General features: G+C 43.0%; 1 protein-coding gene across 9 annotated transcripts in view; it reads right to left on the reverse strand.

Moving 5' to 3' along the window:
- AKAP1 (A-kinase anchoring protein 1) overlaps positions 1 to 19,242 on the reverse strand; it is a 69,834-nt gene that overhangs the window by 17,434 nt on the left and 33,158 nt on the right. For all 9 annotated transcript variants that reach the window (XM_087957025.1, XM_087957036.1, XM_087957030.1 and 6 more), the window contains 4 exons: positions 16,913 to 17,046; positions 5,927 to 6,053; positions 4,709 to 4,836; positions 1,520 to 1,697 (listed from right to left, as the gene is read on the reverse strand). In XM_087957025.1, the coding sequence (XP_087813151.1) occupies positions 1,520 to 1,697; positions 4,709 to 4,836; positions 5,927 to 6,053; positions 16,913 to 17,046 (567 nt within the window). The remainder of the gene's footprint in view (positions 1 to 1,519; positions 1,698 to 4,708; positions 4,837 to 5,926; positions 6,054 to 16,912; positions 17,047 to 19,242) is intronic.

A 19,242-nucleotide genomic window follows, 5' to 3' on the forward strand; every position in this document is an offset into this window, starting at 1 on the left:
CGCTAACTGTCTGGCGTGAAATGCGTGAAAATTTCCACACCTCGACTTTTGGGCATGCGTATGACTGATTGCAGGCCGGTACACACGCCACCAGCACGCGCCCCAGCGCTCGTACACTAGTTCGCTCTCAGCCTGGCTGGCGCGGCTCATGGCCGTGGAGCTAGCTCTGATCGGATCGGATTTTTTTTTTTGTTTATGGCAAAAACGAAAAAAAGTAGGAATCACTGTTCGGAAAAGAAAAAAATCAGAATTCCGATTTTAGTCGGAAGAATATCATGCTTGATAAATACAGTAGGTAAACTGTTGGTGGGTATGTAAATCCTATGAAGAAATGAATAAAATGAGTAGGTAACAAAAATTATGCTGAGGGCATGTTTTTGTAATTTTATTGGTTTTAATGCTTTTTAACAATTTCTTCCTCTTTTTTTGTGGTTGTCTCTGTGTTTTGCATTTTTAATTCTGTAGGCCACCCAGAGTTAGAGCAGTGAATTGGATGGCTATATAAATTTAATAAATAAATAAATAAATATACAAGGAGTTCTTGGCTTACAACCGGTCATTTAACAAACGTCTCAGAAAGGGTGCTTTATGGAGTGTAAAGCCCTTTTGACCATTATAAAATGTCAATGCCCCTCCCCCCACATAGCCACATTTTGGGGGCTTGGCAACTGGCTCTCATTTATAATCGATTTCAGTGTCCCACAGTCATGTCACCATGATTTATGACACTTTTCTGATAGCTTGTCTAATAATTAAAAAAACCCATTTGGGAGAAAGAATTCAGACATATGACAACATGATATACTTCACCACCACCCTAAAAACGGTGGTAACATTGGATCTAGTCATGTGGATGCCTTGACTTATGACTGTAATTTCAGTCCCAATTGTGGTAAGTCAAGGATTACCTATAAAAATCACCAGAGGTGACTTACTCTCCAATTTAGCAGTATTTCAGTAATAATGAATATCTTCCCTTTCACAAGATTTCACTGTTGGTCTAAAATTGTTTAACTGCAGGAACAGTGAATATTTTTTTTAACAGTACTCACACCACCCAACAGCTTCTCACATTCCCCCCCAAAAAAATATTGGAAGAAAGATGCTAAGTTTCAGGCAGTCACTCACTGCACTGACTAGAACTCACCGTCTCCTGGCTCAAAGTCACCCACCTGGCTTTCATGCTAAGGCGGGACCAAAACTCACCATCTCCTGATGTTTGGCTCAAACCAGCCAGCCAGCTTTCATACCTAAAGTGGGACTAGAATTCACCATCCCCTGGTGAATGGCCCAAAGTCACCCACCTGGCCTTCATGCCTAAGGCAGAACTAGAATTCACATTCTCCTGGTTTCTAGTGTGATGTCTTAACCACTTAAACCAAACTGGCTCTCCTAATAATAGCAAAAAGCTAGAAGGCTGAAGAATGATTCTTTTCTGGTTCCATTTTGGTAATAAAACCAACATTATCGCTCGACCTGTGGTGCAAAGGTGCATGGAGCCAAATCGGAGAAGACTTACCCTCTACTGGGGTTGGCATCGTAGGAATCCCAGGTTGGGAATAGCAGAGATACATCTGCTGATCTAGGCTACGAAGGACGTGGAAAGTGGGATGCGTATGTTGTTGTACGAATAAGTGCCCGGCGTTGACTTGATTAACCACAATAACTTCTACTGTAACTCCATCAGGAAGCATGAGCTGCCACAGAAGGATGAAGAGAGAAGTATTTCCATGCACAAGTAATGGCATTTAATTTCCAAACTACAGATTATAACAGTGTATGGAAATGAGAACAGAGTTAAGCAACTTGCTACCCATTGTAGTGCATAGATTACAACATCCTAAGTTAGCATAGTAACTTGGCTCAAGGGAAAGAGATACTGAACATTGTGTAAATCACTTCAAGGAGACAAAAGTTGCTCATCCCCCTAAATACACTGATCTTATCACCTGGCACCTTATGCTTGCTTGTGCTTCGCTTTTATGTGGTGGCAGACTGGGATGAATTGGGGGAGAAGAAATGAAGAGGAAGAATGCTTGGGGAGTTGAAAGTAAGTGCTGTATCTCCTCTAGAAGCTACCTCAAGGTCACCCAGCTGGAAGGAGGAGGGAGCTGCATACCAGACTACACTTGGAGTGATCACGATGAAAACATCTTGCTTCTAATTGGTTACACTGGGATGTGGGTAATGAGAGATAGTTAAGGAGGAAAAAGTTGAACTTAAGAGACGTTGGCACACAATTCTCAGTTCTGGTTTTGCAATACTGCAATACGCTTGCCTTCTAATAAAACTATGGAGCTAAGGATCATTTCTCTTTAGAGGTTTAAATTGTGGCAGGTCTGACGGATCTAATATTTCTCAAAATGAGCAACTTTGAAACGTGTAGACTTGAATGCCCAGAATCCCCCCTTGCCAACAAGCCATTGCTAGGAATTCTGGGAGCTGAAGTCCATATGCTTCAAAGTGGCCCAGGTTCAGAAGCTCTGATTTATAAGACCGTGGGACACAAATCATCTTTCAGCCTAGGCTATTTCTTACAATTGTTATGAAAGTATGTAGACCCCTTTGGAAAACGCAACGATTTCTCTTTATAGTGGCTTGCATTGGATCACTTTAATAAGCTCAGTTAGAAAGATTCTGCTTGAAATACTTTGCTGTGTATCAGTATCAGTTCCGAGTTGCTTCTCAGGAAACCCGAAGATAATTTCACAACTGTGCAAAGTATGATTGTTGATTAGGCGTGAGAAACCTTTGTTCAACCAAGAAATACCTTTTCCAGGGCTGCACCTTATAGAGGGAGCATAGATTCAAGCAGGCTTTCAAAGGCTGGTGGGGACCTCCTTTTTCTGTGGAGTCCTTGGTACTCTCTGAGTTTGGTTGTTTACACTACCTAAGTAGGCAACATCATCAGTACTATGCTGATGATGCTACCTAGTTGGATAAGGAAACATCTGCAAGAAAACAACTAGGCTCAGAGAGCACCAAGGACTCCATAGTTCAACCCTAACCTATCTTCTGTTAATACCACATATGGGTGTCAAACATTTCAGAAAGTACGCAAATAGGAGAAATTTATATACAGGCAAACGTTCACTAAGGAACAACTATTCTTTCTGTATGAATGTGTACGGAAGAAACAAACCTCCAACCAACACTGATGATGTTACCTAGTTGGGTAATGAAACACCTACAAAAACAACGATCACCAAGCTCAAAGAGCAGTTCTCTTGTTTTCTCTCTGATCGTTTTATTCCCTCTCTTTCTTCCCACTTCAACAGAACAGGCTGTTCATGCTGTGGGTCTACACCCTGGCAGAGTGTTTCTGAAAACAGGTCGTGGGTGGCTGTTAAGACTACAAGTTCCCAACCTCTGCTATGCAGAGAAAAACTTTCCAAATCTGCATAAATGCATTATAATCTTAAGATCAGGAGCTCTCAAAGATACAGGTCAACCCATGACAGGTGAAATCTGTCATGCCCCTGGTGGAGACTGACTCTGAGGAAGAGGAGGAACAGCCAACAGGGAGTGGGAGTGTGGCTCCAGAGGTGGTGGAGGAGGCTGGGGAAGGGCAGAGGCCGGCTGAGCAGTCAGAGGAGGATCCAGGCCCATCCCTTATCCATCCTAGGTCACGCAGGGAAGAGAGGATCAGGGAAAAGCGAGGTCTACTCAAAAGGAGGTTACCATGATCCTCCTCGTGGCTTGCAGCTGGGAGCTATGTATATAAGTTTGTAACTGCGCAGTCAGAATTGCTGGAGTCAAAGTTTAATGTTTTTCTTTGAAAGAAGTTTATCTTTGCTGGCGTTCTTCCCATGGACTCTCCTCGGTTATTTTCCTGGAATGTATGATTAATTATCTTGGCTTGCTTTGGAACTTTCGTCAATGCGGTTTGTTTTGGTTTTCTTTTTGCCTCATGATTTACTTTTGTGACTTTAAATTGTGCCTAATAAAACAGTGAAGTTAAGTTTAAGGCATTACCGGACTTTAATGTATGTTTTGGGTTATTTTGAGAGACTACAGGTCATCACAAAATCAGTGTTGGAACAGATGCTCGAGCTCCTTTAGTACACGTGTCTAACTTTACACACGTGTTCAAACCAGTTGGAGATTGTTTCTGTATCAACCTTTTGACCAAAGCTCTGGATCCTGCAGATGCTTCCACCTCCAAGAAAAAAACAACTACCACCAAGAAGACATCAGGCTAAGATGCTTTGAAATGGTCATTAGAGAGATGGTGGCAAGAAAGCAAGGGACCACATCCTAGTGCAAGGGTGTCAAACCCAAGGCCCTGGGGATGGATCCGGCCCACGAGGTGCTTACATCTGGCCGGCAGAGCTGCCCTGAAAACAGCAAAGGACCGGCCCATGGTGCCTCTGCCAGCGAAAACGGAGCTTGGAAGGGCTGCTCCGTTTTCGCTGGCTGAGGGTTGCAGGAGGTCTTCACAGCCGAAAACAGAGCTCGGGAGCCCGTTTTCACTGGCAGGCTGCTTGGGCCACCATAGGCGCCCCCGACATGAGTGATGTCAAGCTGGCCACGCCTACCCAGCCACACCCACCCCAGCCCCCTGAGGTCAAACATAAACCTGATGCAGCCCTCAATGAAATCCAGTTTGACACCCGTGTCCTAGTGCAACCCAACAACTGATGAATCAAAGTCAGCAATTTCTCCAGTTCTACTAAGACGAGACCCAGATTTTTGACTTTGTGCTTACCCAGGAGGTCATGGGAAGGGAATGCAATGGCAACGGTGGGGGTGGGGGAGAGTAGATATTGGTGAGACTCAAATCCTTGAACTTCTTTCCAATCAGGGTCAGTGCTTTGTCAACGCTTTGCTGAGAGCCTGCGGGGAAGGCAGGGGGAAGAAAACACAGATTTTAGAAAAGCAAGAGACGAATGATTGTGCTTTGCATCCTGTAAAGGAGCAGCCAGGACAATATCTACGTGAAAGGAAGAATTCAATCCATCATAATCACGACAAACCCAACCGTTTTCCATCTGGACCAATGTTTCTCAACCTCAACAATTTCAAGATGGGTGGACTTCAAGTCCCAGAATTCCTCAAAACCAGTATGGCTGGCTGGGGAAATCTGAGACTTGAAGTCCACCCATCATAAAGTTGCTCAGGTTATAAAATATGGATCTGGACCATTCTTAGCAATAGCAGTTAGACTTATATACAACTCCATAGTGCTTTACAGCACTATCTAGGCCAGTAGTAGCTAACCTTTTCAGCACAGAGTGCTGAAATGGGAATGCGTGCGCCGAAAATCAGAAGAGCAGCTCCCCGACGCATGCATGCGGGAGTGCCGGAAACCGGAAGCTTAACTTCCTGGCATTCACATGCATGCCCCACCTGGTCTTCCGGTTTCTAATGCGCACACGCAGATCAGCTGGCCGGCGCACACATGTGCACTTGGGAGCTGCTCTTTGGGTTTCTGGCACTCCGTATGCGCTAAGACAAGCTGGCCAGCATGCATGCGCATGCCGGAACCCACAAGAGCAACGGGTGATGGCTGGCATGCCAGGAGAGATTGCTCTGCGTGCCACTTCTGGCATGCATGGCATAGGTTCGCCATCATGGATCTAGGCAGTTTACTAATATCAGCATATTGCTCCCAACAATCTGGGTTCTCATTTTAACAACCTCGGAAAGATGGAAGGCTGTGAGTCAACCTTGAGCTGGTCAGGATCGAACTCCAGGCTGTGGGCAGAGTTTGCCTGCAAATCCTGCATTCTAATCACTGCGCCACCACGGCCCCACTCTTCCACAAAGTCTTACTTTGAGTGTCACTCCTTATCCAATCGATGTGGAAGGGAGCACCATAAGGGTGGAGAATTCTCAGATTCAGTAAATCAAAATCAAATGGGCCATATTTTAAACTTGGGGTGAACTATCCATTCAACATAGCCGTCCAGCAGGTTCCACTCACCTTCTATATGGCAGATCTGGAAGTCCTGGGTGTAAGGTAGTGTAGAAATGTAGATTTTGGCACCAGACACTTGCTTCAGGAAGCTCACATATCTCCCTTGTTTGCCTATCAGCCGTCCTACTAAGTGCTACGGGGAAAAGAACAAGGGAAAAAAAACAATAATAAATGGAGGGACACATTTGCACATTTCTGTAGATCAGAAAGCACCAAGTGTATCAACTCTGGAACTGCGTCAACTTATTTTTCAAATTAATGTCCAGTAACTTTTTGGGCAGCATTGACAATGAATATTTGCACTGTGTTGTTGCCTGGCTGCTATTTTATGTTACGTATGCATGTAGTCCTCGACTTATGGCCAGTTGCTTAGCAACCAAAGTTATGAAGAATCCCCCAAAGGTACTTCTTATGACCAAAGATCTGATGGCTGCCCATCTGGTCACAGGATGACATTTTGGATACCTGGCAACTGATCTGCATCTAAAGCCGTTTGCAGTGTCCCACAGTCACATGACTGCAATTATTGTGGTTCGCCAGCAGCCTGTGCAGACGGCAGCGGAATCGGACAGTGGGGAAGAACAGGGACCAGTCTGGGAGTCTGGGGAGGACTCGGACAAAGGTCCTGCATCCGATGCAGAGATGGGGCCAGCACCATCTGGGAGTGGGGTGCTGATTCCGGCGCCTCCGGAGTCTGGCAGCAGTGAGGCCGAAGTACAAGGTGACCCTGTTCCCAGTGCGAGTGTGTGCAGAGCTGCTAGAAGGCAAGAGCAGCTGAGACAAAAGAGGCGACTCGGGAGTAAGGCTTGGAGGTGATTGCCCCTCCCATAAGGTATAAAGGAAATGCAAAGGTAGGGAAACCTTTGCAGGAAGCAAAGTCGTTCGTTCTGTTCAGATTAAACCTTAAAGCTCTGTGTGGACTTTGTACTTCGGTTGGTTTTTTATAGTTACTTTGGCACTTTAGTTGTTGGCAGCAATTCAAAGGCGAGAAAGGTGGGTGCTTATCTTGAGGGACTGTTTGGGACTCATTACAGGCTGGGAATGAACATAATTCCCAGCATTTTAATAAAACAAGAGTTATTTTAACTAAGTTTGCATAATTACGGTCTCAGGATGCCTTGGTCAGAACAGCAATTTATGTTTTTTTACTGCAAAGTGGTGTTTACTTGTGTTTTTTTTTAGCAAAAATGTCCCATAAGCAAACACTAGGTGTGCTTAATGACCACTGGGGGTGGGGGGAAACATTGTAAAATCAGGCTGGTGACATGATGACCCACTTTATGACTGTCACAACTTACAACCACAATAGGCAGGCTCCATTACAGTCATAACTCAAGGACTATTACATGAGTTGTAGCACTGTTTTTATTTTAATCTGTTAGCCACCCAGAGTCATGCACTTAAATTGGGCAGCCCTGCAAATGTAATAAATAAATAAATAACGCTGGCTTGCAGCAGTTTGCAAAGCTAAATAATAATAAAACCTTTAGTTCAGGGGTGTCAAATTCAAGGCCCACAAGCCACATCTGGCCCGCGATGTGGTCGGATCTGGCCCACGGGGCCATCCTGGTCTACCCAGTGTGAAGAGGAAAGATCGGGTCAGCCTGGCTTCGGCCTAGTCTACCCGATGCGAAGAGGAAACATGCCAGCAGTTTGGGGAGTGGTGTCAAGTTGGCCATGCCCACCCAGTTGGCCACATCCAGTCGACCACGCCTGGCCAGCCCCCTGAGGTCAACCACAGCCCTGATGCGGCCCTCAATGAAATTGAGTTTGACTTTAGTTAAAACAAGTGCACTTAGCAGATAAGTAAGAACAGAACTTATGAAAACCTTAAAAAGACATCCAGGAGGATATAACACAAGTTACAAAACCAGTTTTTAGATTTCATTAAAAATGAGGGCAAAGAGTGTACATCAATGGGTAGGGAAGAGGCTACACTGGAGAAGGCCCTGACTAATTCCAACTGGTGACACCTTCCAATGACTCTTGATTGCTGAGAGGAACTCTTGGTGAGGAATACATGGGAATAATTCCTTTAGGTAAACTGCCTCTTGAGACGTAAACTAATTTATCTATTAAAACAAAAATCTTGAATTTATCTCAGAAAACAATACAGAGTCAATGTAGTTAAGTCACCACACTACAAAAAAAAAAAAAAAATGCTGAGAGTTTGGAAAAAGTTCAGAGAAGAGCAACTAAAATGATCAAAGGCCTGGAGAATAAGCCATATGAAGAACGGTTGCAGGATTTGGGTTTGGCTAGTCTAGAGAAAAGAAGAATTAGGGGTGGCATGATAGCAGTATTCCAATATTTGTGGGGCTGCCACAAAGAAGAGGGGGTCAAATTATTCTCCAAAGCACCAGAAGGCAGGACAAGAAAAAATGGTTGGAAACTAATCAAAGAGAGAAGCAACTTGGAATTAAGGAGAAACTTCCTAACAGTGAGGACAATTAACCAGTGGAACAGCTGGCCTCCAGAAATATGGGACACTCCATCACTGGAGGTTTATAAGAAGAGACTGGACAGCCACCTGTCTGAAATGGTATAGGATCTCCTGCCAGAGCAGGGGGCTGGACTAGAAGACCTCCAAGGTCCCTTCCAGCTCTATTCTATTCTAGTATTCTATTCTACTGTCCTGTGGTACCACAGGTTCTTAACGAGGGATATACCATAATTAAGCAGCAGTTTGGTCTTGTGATTAAGGCACCTGGCTAGAAACCCGGAGACTGTGAGTTCTAGTTCCACCCTAGGTTTGAAAGCTACTTCGGGAAACCTTTGAGTCAATCACCTGGAAGCACTGAGTTCTAATCCTGCCTTAAACATGGGAGCTAGTTTGGCTGACTTTGGGCCAGTCCCTCTCTCTCAGCCCAATCTACCTCATAGGGTTGTTGCTATAGGGAAAATAAGAGGAGGAAGGAATATTATGTTTACCCACTTTGAATTATTTATAAAATAATAAAAGTGGATTAAAAAAAGATCTTTCAAAATCCCCTTGCCATTCTTTAGACAACTGTCAGTTAAGACCAGCTCTTCTAATAGCTTGACACTTTCCCAGAAAAAACTTTTTCTGTGGGGGATGAGTCTTCTTGCCACAATTCAGGGACAAGGAATATGATGCCAGCGGCTACATTGGCTGGGTTCCTTGGTTCTTTTATTAAAATAAATAAAACAAGCTGACGTAAGTAAATGCCCTCCAGTTAAGCTCTACTCCTACGAGACACACCCTATGTAGTTGCTTGGCATCCAGACAAAAGTAGTTTGCCACTGTCTCCTCTTCGGAATTTTTTGATTCCAAATCTGGCTACAGTTCTGGGATTATCTGGCTAACTCCTCTCTAACTACAGGTAGTCCTCAACTTACAACAGCTCATTCAGTGACCATTCGAAGTTACAACGGCACTTTAAAAAGTGGCTTCAGGCCGTCTTTCATACTTATGACCATTGTAGTATCCCCCACAGTCACATGATCAAAATTCAGATGCTTGGAAACTGACTCAAATTTATGACGGTTGCTGTGTCCTGAAGTCACATGATCCACCTTTTGTGACCGTCTGACAAGCAAAGTCAATGGGGAAGCCAGCACTGATGATGTTACCTAGTTTGGGTAATGAAACGTCCGCTAGAAAACAAGCAAGCTCAGAGAGCACCAAGGATCCCACAAGCCAGATTCATTTAACCGTGTTACTAACTGAACAGCTGCAGTGTGGTTCACTTAACAACTGTGGCAAGAGAGGTCATAAAATAGGGCAACACATGACTCACTTAGCAAACAAATTTTGGGCTCTCAACTGTGGCCGTAAGTCAAATGACCTGTAGTAACTAGCAGAGCTCCTGCTTAACATTTTTTGTTTGAGCGGGATGTTCATCCAAGATCAGCCAGACGGATTACAATTATGCAGTCACCTTATAGCGAATACAGGTGGAGAAAGAAAGAAAGAAAGAAAGAAAGAAAGAAAGAAAGAAAGAAAGAAAGAAAGAAAGAAAGAAAGAAAGAAAGAAAGAAAGAAAGAAAGAAAGAAAGAAAGAAAGAAAAGAAAGAAAGAAAGAAAGAAAGAAAGAAAGAAAGAAAGAAAGAAAGAAAGAAAGAAAGAAAAGAAAAGAAAAGAAAAGAAAAGAAAAGAAAAGAAGACAAGTGGTAAATGTCTATGGAAATTCCCAGTCATCCAGCTCGTGGTTGTCCCAAAGGTCCTTCTTTTTTCCCCAAAGGGAAACTGGATTTTCTGGTTTTTCTTTAACGACGTTTCACTTCTCATCCAAGAAGTTTCTCCAGCTCTGACTGGATGGTGGGGAATGGAAAGGTTTATTTATTTATGTATTGAAAAAGCATCTTTGGGACAGACAACTGGTAACTTCCAACCTCATTTTCATATCCAAAATATCTCTCGGCACCAAATTTTATTTTTTTGTTTTACTTTTTTACCTAAAAAGTTTTTTTTTATTCATATCCTACTGCATAGGAAACCACAATGGTAAATCCCTATTTTGCTAAGAAAACCACATGGAGAGACAAGATACAGATAGTCCCTGACTATATTTATTTAGTGACTGTTCATAGTTACACCAGCACTGAAAAAAGTGATTTATAACAGTTTTTCACAGTTACAACCTTTACAGCATCCCCATGCTCACGTGATCAAAATTGGGAACCAGCATGCATTATATGACGCTTTTACTTTCTGAGGTAATGATCACCACTTCAAACCTTCCCAGCCGGCTTCTGACAAATAAAGTCAAGTTAAGCCAAATTCGCTTAACAACTGCATGATTCAATTAACAACTGCAGTGGTTCACTTAACAACTGGGCCAAAAAAGTTCTATAATGGGGCATAACTTAACAACTGCCTTGCTCAGCAACCGAAATTTTGAGGCTCAACTGTGGTTGTAAGTCAAGGACTATCTATGCTATTTGCTACTCAGGACATAAAAACCAAATATGCAACGCAGCTACTTTCATGCAATGCAGCTACGGAAGGAAAGATTCAGTAATGACAGCATTTGGATACAAGTTAATGACTAACTAATATAAATCAGATTTCACACACAATCCTTTAATACTATAGGACGGTATGTTTGTGTTTATGCTCCAACCACTGGTGCAAAAAGAGGAAGTTTGATGGGTTTTATGATATAGTTCTGTGATGGCGAACCTATGGCACGCATGCCACAAGTGGCATGTAGAGCCATTTGTGCTGGCACGCGATCTGCAGGCAAACTTACCTCACTGAGCATGCGCGCGCCTCACAGCTGATTTTTTTCAGTTGGTTTGAGGCCTTTCCCGGCCTCCCAGAGGCTTGGAAAAAGCCTCTGCAAGTCTTTTCAGGACGAATGATAGGCCCATTTCATCACTTCCTGTAATACTGGAAGTGACGAAACAGGCCTATAATTCATCCTGAAAAGCCTCGCAGAGGCTTTTTCCAAGCCTCTGGGAGGCTGAAAAAGGCCTCAAAGCAGCTGAAAAATCACCTGTGCGGTGCAGAGCAGGTAAGGGGGTGGTGGTGGGGATTGTGCATGCATGCACAGGGGGCGTGGGGAGGGGGGCGCACACACAATTTTTTGCACAGGAGCCCCAAAAGGTTATCCACCACTAATATAGTTCAATCAAAAAATCAACATCATGCGTGCAAGATGTGCAACACATGAAGAACACGGAAACCCTTTCCAAAATATCGCTGAACTCCGAAGGAGGATCAAACTCAAAACTGATGTGCATGGACAGATAGTAACGGATTCTAAGTAATCCAACAAAAATGGAACAAGTATTCTGACATTTGACACAGCAGAGATGTTAACTTCTAAAATACTTTATAACAGCACTTATCAACCTTAGCAATTTTAAGATGTCTGGACTTCAACTCCCAGAATTCCGCAGCTGGGAGTTGAAGTCCAGACATCTTAAAGTTTCCAAAGTTGAGATACACTGCTTTGGAAAATATTCCTTACTTACAAGAATCTCTAGAACCAGATTATTACAAAAATGGAAGGCTATAGGAGTGGCAAGCAAGATAAATAAATATGGCAAAAATACAAAAATGTGGCAAGGAAGAGAAGAAAAATCAGTAAGAGTTCGAATTAAGCTATGACAGCAAATCTGGAGATGACACAGTGGACAATAGGCTGGAAGAGGTCAGTCTGCACACTACACCCCAATACCAAAGAAAGGGGATTTAACAGAATACTAGACAACCCAAGATCCCGTGGGTCATTGTTTCAGAGATATTTCCACATCAGATTCCTCCAAGACTTCAACAATGGCAGAACCTCTAATGTGCTACCTTCATGGGAAAAGCTGGGATATATACAGAAATGTATTTGCCTTGAAAATACATTGGATTGTATAGCACAAACATCAGCACAGGAAATGTTTTGTGACATTAGGTATTTTTATCCTTTACTTTTACAAATAACTGAAGCAGGAGAACATATTCCTTCCTCCACCTATTTTCTCCACAACAACCACCCTGTGAGATGAGTTGGGTTGAGAGAGTGTGTGACTGGGCCAAAGTCATCCAGCTGGCTTTCATGGCTGAGGCAAGACTTGAACTCATGGTCTCCTGCTTTCTAAGGCCTGTGATGGTGAACCTAGAGCACGCATGCCACCTGAGAGCCATTTGTGCGGGCACAAGCCCCAGGCAAACTTACCTCACTGCGCATGTGCATGCCTCCCAGCTGATTTTCGAGCCTTTTTCGGCTTCCCAACCTTTGGAGGTTGAAAAACAGGCCCGTTTTGTCATTTCCTGTATTTCCAGAAATACCAGAAGTGATGAAACAGGCCCATTTTTCGGCCTCCAATGGCTGCAGAGGCTTCCCTCAAACCTCTGGGAGGCTGAAAAAGGCCCGAAAATCAGCTGGGAGGCATGTGCATGTGCAGTGCAGGTGAGGGGGCGGCAGGGGGAGAAATCACGCACGCATTCACCGGGGGCATGGGGGGAGCCGCGTGCATTGCCTTCTGGGTGCAAGCGCGCGCACAATTTTCGGTACAGGAGCCCAAAATGGTTAACCACCACTGTTCTAGGCTGATGTCATAAACTATTTTATGATGACTATTATGTCATAAAACATTTTATAAAATTTGTTAAATTTCAATTCCATGGAAAGTTTTTGGATGCATTCTGTAAGTTAGCCCATAGCTAACCTTAGTTCAAAGGTTGTTGCCCTAAGACGTACCGCTTTGCCCAGTTAATGGTTACAAAAATGAGGGTATATAGATACAAACCATCACACGATAGCCTTGATTTCATATGCTAGCAAAACATTGCTTAGAATCATTATTCCAGCCAGATTGGAACCCTACGTGGAAAAGGAGGATGACAGATGTTCAAGTTGGCCTTAGAAAAAGGGTAAGGAACAAGAGGCACAACTGAGAAAGCGGGAGAAGAACAAAAATAGGTCAATATGTGCTTCATCAATTATAGAAAGGTCAACGATTGTGTCAACCATGTCAAGCTGTGGAATATGCTTAGAAAATGAAGAGCTCAGAATAACTCATTGTCTGCATGCAAAACCTATCCACAGGACATAGATTCCGTCAGGATGGAAGATGGTGAAACTCCAGAGATCTGCAAAGGGAGTAAGAGAAGCTGTATATTCTCTCTTCTTATTTCTTCAACCTTTATGAAAAATACAGGGAAGCTGGAAGAAGATGGCCTGCAGATAAAGGAGAATATTCGTAGCTCAGCGTTGAAATGAGATTCCCTGGGTGCTCTTGGTTGTTGAGCTTGTTTTCTTGCAAATGTTTCATTATCCTAACTAGGTAACATCATCAGTGCTAATAGGGAGTAGGGTCTGCTCTCAATTGATATTCTAGTGCAGGGGTCTTCAAACTTGACAGCTTTAAGACTTGTGGACTTCAACTCCCAGAATTCCCGAGTTAACATGACTGGAGGAGGAATTTTGGGAGTTGAAGTCCACAAGTCTTAAAGCTGTCAAGTTTGAAGACCCCTGTTCTAGTGGCTTGCCCTATCAAATGTTGGTGGGGATGGTTCTTTGGTGCTTTATTGTAAGCTTGTTTGGAAGTTCCTTGATTGAGGTATTGTTTATTTCTTGATTGTTGCTCTAATGTTAAACTTGGTGTTAACCTATGCTCATCTGAGTGTTGAAGATGGGTTAGTTAAAACTGAAGGAAGAAATATCATTACCCTGGGCTATGCTGATGACTCTGCAGCAGGGGTGTTAAACTCAAGGCCCGGAGGCCAAATCCGGCCCGTGGGGTGCTTAGATCTGGCCTGCAGGCCCATCCTGGAATAGCGAAGGACCGGCCCGTGGTGCCAGAGCTCAGGGAGGTCGTGCGCAGATTTTCGCTGGCTGAGGGCTGCAGGAGGCCGTCGTGACCGAAAACAGAACCCGAGAGGGCCGTCGTGGTCGAAAATGGAGCCTTGATGAGTGACAGAGCTGGCCACGCCCCCCCTCAAGTCAAACACAACCCTGATGCGGCCCTCAATGAAATCGAGTTTGACACCCCTGGTCTACAGATAGCTTAAAAAAGAAGCCCAGGATGCGTAAGCTGTGGCAATAAAGTCAAAGACCATGGTGAAACGAAAATAGGATTAAGATTATAAGGAAGGAAGACCAAAGTGATGACACCAGACATAGGCCTTAGAAATGACAATGAAAAGTGGGGAATTGGCATCTGCCTTTGAGGATCCACTGTCAAGGAATCGGCAGACAAGAAATACACCACAAATTAGCTGTCAACTCATAAAATATTTCTCTGGTCTTTTTAGAGTTGCCAACAGAAAGGAAGGGGGGAGCAGTGCAGCAGCTTGCAAAGCAAAACTGCATTCCATAAATGTTTTCAAAGATAGGAACTGGGTGACCGAAGTTTCTACTGCACAAAATTCTAATTGGAGAGCATGATTGATGACTCTTGGCTATGGATGTGCCTCATTGGAGAATATGAATTACGATACACCCAGGGGTGGGGAAAAACCAGGGTCAAGGGTGACAATGAATTATGTCTATCAGAGTCAGCTACACCCAGGCAGTGCCGGACAGTTTAACTCCCAATAAATCCTTTTGAAGTTTGGCTCGAGACTCATGATTTAAACTGCCGGAATCCTGACGCTACCGTTTGGTAGAGCCACCATGAAGGCCGTGGAAAAGACATTCAAATGCTGTGATGTGTCTAGAGCTACAAAGATCAGAATTGTGCGAAACCTTAGTAAAAGTAGTCCTCGACGTACGAAAATTGGGCAGAAAATTTATGTCATCTAAGCAAGACAGTTCTTGACTGATTTTCCCAATTTATGACCTTTTTTGACACAGTTGTTAAGCGAATTACTGTAGCCCTTAACTTAGTAACACGGTTTAGTGATTCTGGTTTCCCCATTGACTTTCCTGGTTGCAAAAGGGAATCACATGACCCCCCAGGACACTGCAATCGTCATAAATACACGCCGATTGCCAAGCGGATGAATTTTGATCACGTGACCACAGGGATGCAGCAATGGTCATAGGTACAGTCATAAACACTTTTTTCACTGCTGTTGTAACTTCAAATACTCATTGAACAAATTGGCTGTAAGTTGAGGACTACCTACTTATTCTAGTCTGCCTCAAAAGGGTGACACAAACGGTTCACAGAACAAATCTATCTTGAGTCCTATGATTTTTTTTCCTGCTAAACGTTTCCTGCTAAAACGTTTTAATTCATTACTACTATTATAGTGGCGAAATGTTTCATTCAGTGGTGGGATTTTTTTTACTACCGGTTATGTGGGCGTGGCTTGATGGGTGTGGCGTGGCTTGATGAGCATGGCTTGATGGGCGTGGCAGGGGAAGAATATCGCAAAATCCCCATTCCGTCCCCACCCCACTAACCTGCTTTCCAGCTCCCTTCTCCTTGTGCAGGGCAACCAAAGAAGACCCAGCCAATCAACTGGGACTCGGGAGGCAGAGAAGAGATGGGGGTGGGACCAGTCAGAGGTGAGATTTGCCGGTTCTCTGAGCTACTCAAAATTTCAGCTACCGGTTCTCCAGAACTAGTCAGAACCGGCTGAATACCACCTCTGGTTTCATTGTTATCTTAACGTTCAGGAAGCTCTCAGCTGCACTGCATAGAATGGCAGCGTTTTAGGGCTGGAAATGACCACAAAGATGATCTAGTCCAACCCTCTGCAATGTGCAGGAAAGCAATTTAAACCATTCTCAAAAAGTGGCTGTCCAACCTTTTTATAAAACATATCGGAGAACCCACAAATTCCATAAATAGCCTTTCCCACTCTTATTTGTCTCTTGCCATCAAGGAAGCATTTCTTTATATTTATTTTACTTGCAGGCGGTTCTGGCTAGTCTGCCCTGTTTAGCAACCGTTTGAAGTTCTGACAGTCCTGAAATGCTCATACTTATGACAGTCGCAATGCCCTGAAGTCATATGACTGTCTTCAGGCACTTCACAACTGGCTTTTGACAAGCAGGGTCAACAGAAAAGTTGGCAGTGAAATCACAAGTTGTGATCATGTGATGTCTCACTTAATGACCAAATGGGAAGTAAGGTTATAAGCCCAACAGAATCACATGATGCTTCACTTAGTGACTTCCTTGCTTAGCAACAGAACTGTCAGTTCCAACTGAGGTTGCTAAGCGAGGACTACTTGTATTTAGATGTCACTTTTATAGACCCAATTTTGAACGACTCAGGATGGTGTACAAGTAGACACAAATACAATGTAAAAAGAAGGCCTACAACAAGGAGGCTTAACATAATCAGCATCATAACAGAATAACAAAACTGGAAGGGACCTTGGGGGTCTTCTAGTCCAACCCCCTGGACTGGATTTTATCTTAATTTTATCTTTAAATGTATCTTAATAAAATTCCCATAAAGCCACCATCCCAGGAAAAGATCCCAGTTTCTAAACCACGTATGAAGATCAGGAGAATGTTGACATTGGAGGACTCAGATTAAAGGGCAGGCACTAGGACCAAGAAGGTGCACAACTGAAAAAGTTGGGAATTCCCCATTGAAGCAAAATCAAGACAATTTTCTGGACCTTACCTTTGGTATTTCAATTTCCCAGATAACAAGCTCTGCCTTATTGCAGTCTGTTCCCATCTTAGCACTCAGGCAGCTGTCATTCTTGCGGAGGGCACAACCGCTGTCCACTGAGTCCATGCTGTTCACGTCAGAGCCTAAAAAAGAAAACCAGCCACGTTCCTTCACTTACAGGGTGCTGAAATGCTGGGCAACGGGGCTGCAGCAAACTCACTTTCCGAAGCCCTATCATTCCACTTTCTCCACTTACATAAGGAGCTACAGAAGTGGGCAGAACAAACTCCTCTAGCCAGGTGATGCCTCCCAGTCAATCAATCACTCAGTCAGTTTTTCAGTCATCTTTATCATCTAATCTAATCTAATCTCCTATCTATCTATCTATCTATCTATCTATCTATCTATCTATCTATCTATCTATCTATCTATCTACACCCACACATACTATCTAATCTATCTAATCTAATCTATCTAATCCAGGTCTCCGTTCCCACTAATCTAATCTAATCTATCTATCTATCTATCTATCTATCTATCTATCTACACACATACACCCACACCCACACCCACAATCTAATCTATCTAATCTAATCTATCTAATCCAGAGGTCTCCGTTCTTATCTATCTATCTATCTATCTATCTATCATCTATCTATCTATCTATACACACATACATACACACATATATAATCTAATCTATCTAATCTAATCTAATCTAATCTAATCTAATCTAAACTAATCTAATCTAATCTATCTAATCCAGAGGTCTCCGATTTAATCTGTCTATCTATCTATCTATCTATCTATCTATCTATCTATCTATCATCTATCTATCTATCATCATCATCTAATCAATCTACCTACCTACCAATCATCAAATCTATCATTAAATCTAATCTCTCTCTCTCTCCCACACACACACACACACACACACTCATCAAATCTAATCTAATTTATAGGTCGTCCTTAATTTATGATCGTAAAGGAGCCTGCCCACTACGGTCATAAGTAATGATGGTCGTAAAGCAGGTTACCACCCAGTTTTTCAACTTTTTTTTTTTGCAACGGTCATTATTCAAATGCCACAGCTGTTAAGCAAGCCCGTCATTCAATATGGGTTTGTCTTAACTTCATTCATAAATCAAGGACTATCAGTATGTTGATTTATGACTGTTTTTTGCACTTATGTGTTGCAGCAACCCCATGGTCATGTGATCAAAATTTGGCTATTTGTCAACTGGCATGTATTTACGATGGTTGCAATGTCCCTGAGGCATGTGTTCACCTGGTTTGACTGTCTGACAAGCAAAGTCAACAGGGAAACCAGATTCACTTAACAACTGCAGTGTTTCACTTAACAACGACAGCAAAAAAAGGTCATAAAATGGGGCAAACTCACTTAACAATGGCCTTGCTTAGAAATAGCAATTTTGGGCTCAAGTGTAGTTTGAGGACTACCTGTATAAAGCCAGATGTCTGGAAGGTACTAGATTCAGAAAGGTGCCAATAGAAGCTCAGGGGAGAAATAACTTGGATAAGAAGCATGCAGGAATAATTCTTTCTCATGTGGAATCTAGGCCAGGAAATCTCTCTAGGACCCTCCTACCTCAAAGGGTTGTCACTGGGGGGAAAAGTGGGAAGAATAACTATGTCTGCTCTCCTTGACCTTCTAACTGAAAGTTGAATATAAATCTGATAAAGAAATGCATAGACTTGGCCAGTTTGTTAATCTTCCAAAAAGGAACATTTGTCGGCCCACAAGAACCATAATTTATTAAATGTATATATTGCCCATCTTGCTATCCAAAGCAACAGAGGTAGCTTGAGATAGAAAATACTGACACTCTTCTCATTATTACAGTACAAGATGATAAATTCTCTAGAATGTATCTAGTTACTATCTCTATCAAGATCCTTCTTTCTTCCTTCCTTCCTTCCTTCCTCTCTTTCTCTCTCTCTTTCTCTCTCTCTTTCTTTCTTTCTTTCTTTCTTTTTCTTTCTTTTTCTTTCCTTCTTTATTTCCTTCCTTCCTTCCTTGCTTCCTTCCTTTCTTTCTTTTCTTTCTTTCTTTCTTTCTTTCTTTCTTTCTTTCTTTCTTTCTTTCTTTCTTTCTTTCTTTCTTTCTTTCTTTCTTTCTTTCTTTCTTTCTTTCTTTCTTTTTCTCTCTCTCTCTCTCTCTCTCTCTCTCTCTCTCTCCTTCCTTCCTTCCTTCCTTCCTTCCTTCCTTCCTTCCTTCCTTCCTTCTCTTTATTTTTCTTTCTGTCTTTCCTTCCTTCCTTTTTCTTTCTATCTCCATCCATCCATCCATCAAAGAGGGTCTCTGGGCAGGGTACAGT

The sequence above is a fragment of the Notechis scutatus genome, chromosome 1, assembly GCF_049901735.1.
Source record: "Notechis scutatus isolate UNSWTSFEM ecotype Mainland chromosome 1, rNotScu1.2, whole genome shotgun sequence".
Lineage (NCBI taxonomy): Eukaryota > Metazoa > Chordata > Lepidosauria > Squamata > Elapidae > Notechis > Notechis scutatus.